The sequence below is a fragment of the Zophobas morio genome, unplaced genomic scaffold (assembly GCF_036711695.1).
Source record: "Zophobas morio isolate AGI-343-1 ecotype UQ-CSIRO unplaced genomic scaffold, CSIRO_AGI_Zmor_V1 ptg000133l, whole genome shotgun sequence".
Lineage (NCBI taxonomy): Eukaryota > Metazoa > Arthropoda > Insecta > Coleoptera > Tenebrionidae > Zophobas > Zophobas morio.
Window position 1 is genome coordinate 158,416 of NW_026972238.1, and position 10,487 is coordinate 168,902.

General features: G+C 30.7%; 2 protein-coding genes across 2 annotated transcripts; one reads left to right on the forward strand and one right to left on the reverse strand.

Moving 5' to 3' along the window:
- Nucleotides 1–1,782: 1,782 nt before the first annotated feature.
- On the reverse strand, nucleotides 1,783–5,971 carry LOC135145221 (CLIP-associating protein 1-B-like). Its single transcript, XM_064077338.1, has 19 exons — nucleotides 5,915–5,971; nucleotides 5,770–5,857; nucleotides 5,579–5,673; nucleotides 5,387–5,524; nucleotides 4,763–4,801; nucleotides 4,606–4,704; nucleotides 4,377–4,540; nucleotides 4,085–4,313; nucleotides 3,973–4,020; nucleotides 3,864–3,911; nucleotides 3,446–3,811; nucleotides 3,326–3,397; nucleotides 3,103–3,234; nucleotides 2,965–3,033; nucleotides 2,815–2,897; nucleotides 2,345–2,471; nucleotides 2,086–2,280; nucleotides 1,960–2,035; nucleotides 1,783–1,856 (listed from the first exon to the last, which is right to left on the reverse strand). Exons 3-19 carry the CDS (start codon nucleotides 5,597–5,599, stop codon nucleotides 1,783–1,785), a joined length of 1,980 nt encoding a protein of 659 aa, XP_063933408.1. The 5' UTR covers nucleotides 5,600–5,673; nucleotides 5,770–5,857; nucleotides 5,915–5,971.
- Nucleotides 5,972–7,132: 1,161 nt separating this feature from the next.
- LOC135145217 (uncharacterized) lies at nucleotides 7,133–10,153 on the forward strand. Its single transcript, XM_064077333.1, has 16 exons — nucleotides 7,133–7,241; nucleotides 7,329–7,425; nucleotides 7,482–7,591; nucleotides 7,726–7,783; nucleotides 7,858–7,945; nucleotides 7,999–8,030; nucleotides 8,482–8,568; nucleotides 8,620–8,645; nucleotides 8,700–8,803; nucleotides 8,858–8,931; nucleotides 8,987–9,053; nucleotides 9,370–9,444; nucleotides 9,551–9,601; nucleotides 9,660–9,737; nucleotides 9,793–9,962; nucleotides 10,018–10,153. The coding sequence occupies exons 2-16, from the start codon at nucleotides 7,369–7,371 to the stop codon at nucleotides 10,114–10,116; spliced, it is 1,176 nt and encodes a 391-aa protein (XP_063933403.1). The 5' UTR covers nucleotides 7,133–7,241; nucleotides 7,329–7,368; the 3' UTR covers nucleotides 10,117–10,153.
- Nucleotides 10,154–10,487: the final 334 nt, after the last annotated feature.

Below are 10,487 nucleotides of genomic sequence, written 5' to 3' on the forward strand. Positions count from 1 at the left end.
CTGCTAATTTACCACTAGTCCCTAAACTAAAGTTAAAAAAAATCCTTTAAAATCTTCAAAAAAAAAGAAAAACATAAATAAAAGCTTATACATACTTTATTTAAAGCAAAAGTAAACAGAATTATAAAAAGTATATGCTAAACAAATAATAACTTTTCGTATGCTTTTTTAAACAATAAAAAAATTGACGTACAATACTTAAAATTATTATTAGACTGCTAGCATTATTAAAGCATTTAGTTTTTAATAGAAGGATTTTTTTCTCTTAAATAAAAGTTCAAAACCAAATAATTTTAAAAATTCAACAAATGTTTATTTTCTTTTTCTAAATTTGTTTTTATCTCCAACTATTTACAATAAGTGCGACAAACAAAAAGTTTAAATGACGTCTAAAATTATGAATTGCTCCTATTGAATGAATATAAATATTCGTAAAGGTAGGCTCTTCTTACTAACCATGAGCTAAAAAAGGTCAACAATAAGAATAGATAAAAAAACTCAACACACTCAGATTTTCTATATAAAAAGTTATGTATGATTTATAAATTCGTAAAATAGAGTGAGTATATGCAAAACGTCATACATTATATACAATAGTAGACATATATATATAAAGTTAATTCAAAAAAACAAAACAAGCGTACAGGTAGTACAAGGAAACCATTTAATTAATTAGTTTTCGAACTGTTTATACCCTTTATAAAGGACACACCTGTTCCTACCGTATTACTAAAAACTAATTTTGAACGTTACCACCAGCTCTTAAACGCGTAGCACCTATAGATTAACTATAGCGCCTTTAACGTGACACAGGAAAAAAGCACGACAAAGTTCATGGAAAAAAAGCCTGCACTAACACCAAAGGGGTTGAGCCTCTCACTGAAGTGGCCTTGTAGCTTTATAGATACACAATAAAGCCCAGGAAGCTAAGGATTGGCATGCCAAGCATTCAGACCTTTTTATTAGTATTTCTTGCCTCTTCCTAATAATTTCCTGCCAAGGGCATAACTTACTTGAAGCTTACCCATATAATTTCTCTATGGGCTTTCTAATATAATAACCTTTGTAATATAAATTACTGTTCTATAATTAATTGTAATAACACTCTTTTAAACTTAATAAATGTGTATAGATCTAGTATCACTGTCAAATTATTTTTTTAATTGGGCTTCGGAAGCTACTAAAATCTTCAAATTTGAATGGATTACTTCTGGATTTTAGTTTTTTAATAGTGAATGTTAAGTTTAATGTTCCTGTGTTTGTTTGTTGCTCGGTGTTCTGCTATTTCGTATTATTGTACTTTATGTTTTTATGTTAACTTCTCCCTTTTTGGTGGTGTACATTCATTATTTTAAATTTATGTAAAAATTATTATCGTGACGTTTATGATATGTACATTACCATTAATTATTATTATATTTAAAAAATTTCATTATTTTTATTAACCCAATGTTTCATATTTTTGTAAAGAATTTTTTTTCGATTTTTTTTAATATTATTTTTTTTTATTTTTAACAAATACTATTTTTATAAAAATGGTTAAATCTTTGTAAACTTATATACATATCGTTGAAACAGGCAACAAAAAGTAAAACCGCTGAATTTTAAGCCTAAAAAAAAAAATTTAAATTTTGAATTTAATTCCAGAAAATATAAAATTTTCAATTTTGAAAAAAAATAGTATTCAATCTTGAAAGAGTTCTATAATGGATCTGAAATTATAACAAAATAATAAATACTTTAAAAGTAGCTTATTATAATTATAACTACTTTTTATTTGAATTAGTAAATTTTCTTTTCTTCAGAACTTTTCGGCTGTACTTGAAAAGGAATAATAGAAATGGTATCGTTTTTAGCTGAAAAAAATGTTCAAAAAAAAATTATCTTCAACGAAAGTTCAATAAAAAAAAAATTACTAAATTAAAAATTAAATAAAAATTAAAAAATAAAACTCCCAACCGCTTTTTTCCGCTTTTTTCCGCTTCAAAATATCAATGGCGACTTTTTGAAGATTAATTGGAAGGAATTCAATATGCTGTAACAGTTAAAAAACAAATAGGACCAAAAAATATGGACCAGAGGAACCTTATTCACCGTAATCGAGTTAAGTTGACACAAACCAATAAATAGAGTCTCGCACAAGTAGCGGAGGTCGGCGTCGGCAGCTTGACTAGCGCCCTCCGACACTATTTTAAGCAGCCCAACATCTTTCCGGTCAAACGGAAAGTACTCCGGCAAAAGTTGAGGGACCAATAAGATTAGATGGCGCAAAACGGCCAGCTGGAAGATGTTTAAAAATTTCCGCAAAATTTATAAAAAATAAGGGAGAAGAGCGTAGGACGACCAGAGCAGGTGGGGGGAGGGGCAGGCCCAAAGTGAGCACACCTTTGCAGTGGCGGAAACAAGACGACTTGGTCACATGGTCATTGTAGAGCTGAAAGAGAAACTCCGCGAGAGGATGATCTTTTCTTCTTTATAAATAAATTTGTTACATTCATTCAGAATACAGTCCAATATAAATTCAAAAGTTTTATGGAAGTTTAATAATTTTATAGTAAAGAAAATTATTAAAATATTAAAATTCAATTTATAATATTCAAAAAATTAAAAGAATCAAATTTAGATAGTTAAGTTAAAAAAGTCCGATATAAAAATCAAAAAATTTAAAGAAAATTGGCTGTATAAAAAAAGCCCAATCAAACAATTTAAAAATTTTAGAGGACCAATAATAATGTGTTAAGGTTTTTCTTTCATATAATAAAATTTCTCTTAACCTTTTATATAAAAAGTATATAATAAAGAATAGCAAGAAACTTGTTAAGCAGTAAAGTTAAAAGTTGCACAGCCAAAAAATCATTCTGAAGTTCACCAACACGAGGCATCAAGTCTTGCAAGCCCTTCAAAAAAATTTTTTTTTCATTGCAAAGTAGAAAATTTAAAAAATAAAGATTTAAAAAAACATACTTCAAAGACCCTTGAAATTTCCACGCCGTCATCTTCAGAAAGTTTAATAAAAAACTCAAAAGTTGCTTCCTTTTTTAATAAATAAATATGATTAATATTATTTAAAAAAATATTTAAAGACACGAAAAAAAAATTAACTAAAATGTAGTCCGGTAAACAAATTTGTTTTATTAAATTTAACACGCAAGGAAGTCCTTCTTTGATATCTACTGCTGCTTTTTGGCTCAAAATAGTTTTTAGTTGGGCAAGCTCCTCCTCTTCTTTATTACCCTGTAAAAAAAGTGATTATTATAAAAAATGAAAACTTTTATTAATAATTTAATCTTTTTATATTTAAAAAAATTGAAATAATAAAATTTACAGTCAAATCACAATCCAATCTCGCTTCCAGACTTTGTAAAGTAGATTCTCCACTCGCAATAAAAATATCTTCCTAAAGAAACTGACAATCCACGAAAAAAAATTTATGAAAAAAATAAACTGAAGAAATGCGCTCGGCCGGAAGACAGGACGAGGGGCACGTGGACGATGAAAGCTCGGCCAATTCTATCGCCGGGCCCTTTTCCGCGACAATTTGAGGGTTGCGCACTGCCGCCGTGGATTCCCCCGAACCGACCACCAAACTATTTTCCTGCAAGAACGCTCTGCCGTCCTCTCCTCCAAGTGGCTTTAGAACGGCTTTACCCTCGCGGGGATGAGGCCTCGTGGAGGCCCTTTTAGAACATTCGCCTGCAGGGGTTGACGGGGGCTGCCGGTGTGACATGTAAGCCGGACGCCGCCCCTCTTTTAGAGGTTTTTCTAACGTATCCGCGAGGTTAACTCTTCTGGGAAACTGACAATTGGCAGCCTTCACGCAATGGAATTTAGAAATGATAAAAATTTTAAAAATATATATAAACAGGTTTCGCAGCCACGCGCTGAGGAGGCTCAATATTCGGAACGTTCAACTATGCGTTCGTATTTTAAAATTATAAATAAAAGTTATAGAGTAAATTTAAAGAAAAATACTTTCCCATTTTCTTTTAAAAATGATGACTTGCCCATTTTCAACGAGACCTCAGCGAACAAATTAAAAAAAAATTAAAATAAAAACTAATCTCGACCCGGTAGGCCCGCTCACCTGCTCTTTTGCTCTATTCTCCTTATTACTAACCAATCTTGACGTACTTTTCCTTAAAGTGGGCGTTTGTTGATTTCCATTAGAGACTCGTGAAAGCGACCGTTTTAGAGATCGCAAAGAAGGGGGTTCCAAGAACAAGGGCTTCTCGCTGGGCGCCTCAAATGCCACTGAAGGCGGTTTGGCTTTAACGAGCTCTTCCTTTGCCCGGCCAATCAGCTTCTTATAAAAACTAACAAAACTTCGTTTAGACGGGCTGATCGCAACTTTGCAGTGTAAAAAAAAGACTATAAACTTTATTGCTTCGTGCGGAAACTTTTTGTACATCTCCCAAAAGGCGACACGTGAGACAACTCTGCACTCCCGCTGACTGTGGCCTAGCCCCTGCTGCAAACAGGTAGTAATGGAGCCAAAACTTTTGCCCAACAAATTTTCGTTCCATATTTTAATGACTTCAGTCTTATATATATACATATAATACACTATTCTTTTGTATTTCCTTCTAGTACTCATATAGAACATACTAGACAAAGAAGGCAGTGATGCGCAACAATAATACTTTTGCTCCTCATGTTTTGTTCCAACACTGAAATAAATTTCGCGCTCGGGCAATTTGATATAATCTATTTTTAAATTTTAAAGGATTGATTTATAATACTTAAAGATTAATATAATAATAACCTGCAATATGGCGCAATAGCTAGAGGAAACAAAAATCCGCTAGAGAGAATAATTGTTTTAATTGTACGTAAAAATTAAGAGTACAAAAAATTAAATCGCTTTAGTTACGCAAACACCAAACAAGTAGATTTTAATTGCAGGACTCACATTAAATATAAATAAAAACCTTTTAAAATGCATAACAATAAGTCCTTATAAATTTAAGGGAAATATTAGATTATATAAAATAATTCAATTTAATTTCATTGTTTTACTAAATACAAGTATCGTAAATTTTCAAATGTAATTAAATATCTATATAACTAAATCTTGTAATAAAAGTATAAAGAAATTTTCTATTAAAATTTAAAACGTACAAATTTATTAATATAATATTTTCGCTTAGTAAAAAATTTTAAATTTTATTTAAAAAAACGAAAAAAAACAATGTACAGCCAAATTATAGATCCAATTAAAAAAATGTATTTTTTTTTAAAAGAAATGTATTTTCTATTATCATAATACAATATTTATAACCAAAATATTATATATATATTAAATATATTGGTTAATATAAACTTTATATATGCGTGTGTAAAAAAAACGTAACTAATAATTCTTATATGTATAAGCTGTAAAATTAACTTTTTCGCGATTTATAACAGATATTAAAGCGTTGCAAACATCCGAGATGAAAGGATCAAATTTACGCCCCAATACAATAGAGAGGTGAGCTACTGCAAGACAAGCTTCTTTAAATAGCTGAGAGCGCCTATCTTTTAACTATAAATTATAATAATTTCAAAAAATTTAGTTAAAATAAAAGGAAAAATTTACAATTATAGTAAGCTCAGACATAACACGGCTGAGGGAAGTTATTAAACAATCAAGTTGAGCAGAGCCAGAAACTAAACTACGGAACCTGAGAAGCGCTATATTTAAAAATATTTTTTTATAAGTAAAAAGGGCATATGTAGTAGTAAAACTATATATATTAAATTAAAAAAAAAGGGAAATGGTATCTCCACCATCCTTCCTTTTTAACCAATCTGCAGTATTATCAGTAAATAACTTTCCAAGAGCAAGAAATTCTGTTTGTAATTGTTTCTCGTTGACCTTCAAGTATAAGTTTAATAACTATTAAAAAACAAAACAGCAACTTCAGCAGAATACTTTAACGGGAGGGCAATTCTTTTCTAGATTATTTTCTTCAAACTCTACTTCAAGCTTGAAGTTCTGCATTTTGCAGTCAATAGTATATATATTTTATAAGTCTGCGTCTTAACTGAGTCCAGTGAAAAAGCATTTACATGAAAAACTGCAAGTAATAGAAATAGCAAAGGGGAGTGGAGTCTTCTCGTTATAAGCCGGATACTAAGGGGTCACGCAATATTTTTATTGTAACGCCACTTCACTGCCTCTATAGTTTTTGTATAGAAATTTTTATTTCATTTTTTATTAGTTAATAACCTATTATTATTTTATATAATATTTAATAATAAGTGAACTCATATAAAGAAAAACTTAAAAAAATTTATAATTACAAGTTGTTTATGTCGAGCTAATTATTTTGTAAACCTTTTATTATTTTTTGTACAAACTTTTCTAAATTGTGATTAAAAATATAGTTTTAGCATAACGCCTAGTTTGCCTAGCATAAGCTTAACTATGTTAACACCAAAAGTAAACGGTAAAATAAAGCATCTTTTATTTATTTTTTATATTTTTGCAAGAAATAATTAAATATTTTTTATTGAGAAGTTTGTCTCCATAGGAGTTTTCAACAAAACAGCGGTTGTTAAGTTCGTTCACAGCGAGTTGCTAGACATATAAACTAAAAATAACACCATTATACAAGTAAAGAGGAAAAATTCAGTTTAAGCTTACGTAGAATTTAGACGTTGCGGACTAAGTTGTTTGAAGTTTCTCCTAATCCTCTGATAATTATTTTTCATTATAGGTTTTTATGGTATATAGAAACTAAATATTAAGTCATTTAAAAAATACACGAGATTTAATTTTTCTTATAAGGAACAGATAGGGGTTCTCTTTAACTAGTTCGTGGTTTGGTTGTTTAAAACACTTACTTTGAACGTTACTCTTCTGTAAAAACTTATGAATTGGAGGAGGGAAATAACTTTTCAAACCACCACAATCTGCTATTTTCTTATAAATATACTAAGTGACTAGGCTTAAAGCTTTCAGGAACAAAGCAGGAAGTCATATATTACTTATTTTCTTTGCGGAGTTTTGGTTTGCAAGTTTTTAACAATGGTGATTTAGGCAATATGAGGCCTGAGATAAAACCTTTTTTAAATAATAGAATACGATCTTTGTCCTTCTGGCATAATCTAGTAATTAACTTTCAAAAACTTTATTTAAAAGAAAATAATAATAAAGCAACTATCTCTGAACCTAAATTAACTTTTGAAGACTTTGAAACATATGCCACTCCTTTGCCCAACGTTTTAAAAAAACTAAATTCTGCTCTTCTCGTTTGGTCAGCTATCTACATCAATTTCTCGTTTAAATAATTTAATATCAACAATCAAAAAATACAGTAAGATAAATTTTCTTAAATTTTAAGGGGAAATGGTACAGATGGCCAGAACGGCACGGGCAATTACATGACTTACTCTGAACCTGTTCTACTGAAATATTTTAATAATCGTAAAGTTATAGAGGTTTAAAATTTTTGAAAGCTTATATTTATCTACTTAACATTAATTTTACCGGAAAGGTTAGTTGTGGCGCCGCACACACCACCGCCATCGTCAGAGGATGCGGTGACGGCGCAGACGACTACGTTAATACTAATTTTAGTTCAGAGTACGGACATCTATACGGATGGTAAAAAGATATTTCTTTTTACTTGTCGTTCTTTAAAAAAGTTGACTTTACCACTTTTAGGCACAAATTTTAAAGCATACTAAAAAAAGTTAACTTTGCTACTTCTAACTATACCTTTAAATTTATAATCAAAGGGGCGACGACTGCTTTAACCAAATTGGAAGGCATACTTACTGTAAAACTGAGCCAGATGTTTCTTTTATTAACTTTTCTATTAAAACTATTTTAAAATAAATTATATAATTTTTTCTGTTACGATTAATTAGGACCAGTGTGTGCCACTCCGTCTCAAACCTTTAAGAGAAGCGCGCTTCCTGCACACGTCTTCTGGTTTCTATCACAATGTTGCTTTGGGTTTCTTTTTTTAAGGCCTTTTACTATTTCAGTAGCTAATGCTTTAAATTTAGGTTTTTTTACTCAAAAACCAAACCAAAAAGTTGTAAGTAAATTTGCTTTTTTCTTTATTATAAAAGCGATTTCGATAAAAAATTTCCAATGGTTTTTTTAATTAAAATTTTTTTATAAGCGGATCTACCTGTTAAGCTTTGAAAATTTTAATTATCAATAATATAATTTTTTTCTCTCTTTCATTATTTAGTGTTTATAATAAAGGTAAGTACAAATTTTTTAAAAAAAAAATTTAAACTTTTATAAACTTTTTTTCTATTTATACTGCTTCTGTAAATTATGACAACCACTATAAACTTAAAAAGTATATTATATATATACTGTTTTTTATAGGTGTAAATATAATATTCATATAAAAAATTATATATAATACACTTTGTCACTTACTACTGTCATAAATTATCTCATTTTTCCTGATTATTAAAAGGTGTTAGATATTATTTGTAATTTATATAAAATTGAACTTAACAATTCGCTTTGAGGTATTTTCATGGGGAGGAGGTTTACTGGGAAACGGGACGGACATCTACGACAGCACGCTTCTCCCCGTCCGCACTTTACTAGAAAAGGTTTTTTCTTTCAGACCTCCCACATGTTTCAATGGTATTTTTTATAAATAGGACGTCCGGTTGGTCAGTGCTGGCGGGTACCACAGTGTGGCGTGCACAAGGGACGCGTTGTACATTTGGGGATGGCTTAGTTTAGGTGGCACTTCAAAGGAATACAAGCAAAATACCGGCGATGCCACTGACAACGTTCCGTACCACAAAATCGTTACGCCAGTTTCCTTGCAGTTCTTTGAGGGTTACTATTATTTATTCGGTTGCGCTATACTTTTTCTTCCTTTTGTGGAAAAAGGGACGGAAGTCACGAGCGTTGCGTGCGGTATTTGGCATACCAGCGTGGTGGTTTTATGCCACGGACGTCAAAAAGTTATTTTGTGATTCAGTTATGCTCCCGCTTTGAAATTTTGTAAGTATACTATAGTTATTTGTATTTGGGAACGAACAGTATGAAGGCTATATGCGCCCCTATTGCCCCTTTTACTCTGAAAGTATCACAATTATGATAAATAATTTTTTATAAGTAATAATAATAATTATAAATCTTTTATAAAAAATTTTTTATTTCTATAATCATTATTATAAAGTATTTTCTTATTTTAATAAACTAAATTGTACTTTTTATTGTTACTATTAATTTTTTATTTGTTATTATTCTTACCTTTTATTTTATAGGAATCATTATTTATAGATTATTTTATTTAATAGAAATAATTAATATTTTTAAACCTTTTTTTGCTTAATTTTTTAAAGGAAACAGGTTATTAATAAAAATAACAAGTAATTTTTTTTTACCAAATTTTGTAGACTTTGCGCGAGGAACTCACTCCATCCGCACTGTAAAAAGAATTATTCCTGACGAAGTTTTTCTTCCCGACCAAAGTATTCTCTTTCCCATTTCCGTTTATTTATTCTAACTTCAGTTTTCTTAAACATATTTTTTTCTACACCCTTTTTTATACTATACTATAATTTTTTTTTCTTTCAGGTCCCATTAAAAAAATTAGCGCAGGCGCTTCGTTCACTGTTGCTCTACTTGGTAAGCACCTGCGGTAACTTTTTTTTTTCAATTTTGGTACTAAATCTCTTTCTATTAGAGAACGGAAAGTTGTTTGGTTTTGGCCAGAACCCACGTGTATGTCCCGCAGCAGCAGTGCCCGAGTCGGACGATCAAGGTTTTCAAGTTTCAAGTGTTTCTCCCCTCCCTTATCAGACTTCCTCTTCCTTTAGAAATCCACATAAATAGTGCTGATGGCTTTGCTAACGAGAGGCACGTGTATCGGCTTTCCACTGGTCACGAGGAGTCGCGTGACCCGTTTGTGGATGTGGACTGCGGAACTAACCACGTGGTTGGTGTAACAGAACGTGGTCATGTTTTTGCGTGGGGTCACTGCTTCGACGTAACAATTTTAAAAAAAAATTTATATTTATTAATAATCGTTTTTAAATTTATAGAAAATCACTTTTGACGTGGACAAACCAATAAAAATAATGGACGGAGTTTCTTTAGTAAAAAAGGCGGCCTGCGGTCTTGATTTTAACGTTTTATATTAAACTAAATTCTACGCCGCCGGAGAAAAATTAAAATAAAGAACAGATTGCGAAAATTAGCAATCTTTAAGCAACTTTACAGTATTCAAAATAATTTATCCACTAATTATAGCGTTAGTCTTCTATAATTATAACATCTTGCGTGGACTCATTAACAAAATACTTCGCTGTTTCATCATAAAAATTTTCTTGCTCAATTATTTTCCACGAGTTGTCCGGATACATCCACACTTTGGTACTATTTATTTTTCTTTCTGCTGCGTACTTAATAACATCGAAAAGCAAGCGGTCAACTACGAGTCCTCCTTTTTCAGGGTTTTTAATTAAAGTTCCGCAAATAGGGCAGTTGCTCAGTAAAGATTTGCTTCCGTTTA

What these genes read in the sequence shown, in the direction of transcription:
- LOC135145221 (XM_064077338.1), bottom strand. Translation starts at nt 5,599, where the DNA reads ATGTCTGAGCTTACTATAATT. An exon ending in GCTATTGCGCCATATTGCAG is followed by an intron (nt 4,705 to 4,762) that starts GTTATTATTATA and finishes ATTTAAAAATAG; the next exon opens with ATTATATCAAATTGCCCGAG. An exon ending in CGGCCGAGCGCATTTCTTCA is followed by an intron (nt 3,398 to 3,445) that starts GTTTATTTTTTT and finishes CAGTTTCTTTAG; the next exon opens with GAAGATATTTTTATTGCGAG.
- LOC135145217 (XM_064077333.1), top strand. Translation starts at nt 7,369, where the DNA reads ATGACTTACTCTGAACCTGTTCTACTGAAATATTTTAATAATCGTAAA. An exon ending in ACTGTAAAACTGAGCCAGAT is followed by an intron (nt 7,784 to 7,857) that starts GTTTCTTTTATT and finishes ACGATTAATTAG; the next exon opens with GACCAGTGTGTGCCACTCCG. An exon ending in TCCGCACTTTACTAGAAAAG is followed by an intron (nt 8,569 to 8,619) that starts GTTTTTTCTTTC and finishes TTTTATAAATAG; the next exon opens with GACGTCCGGTTGGTCAGTGC.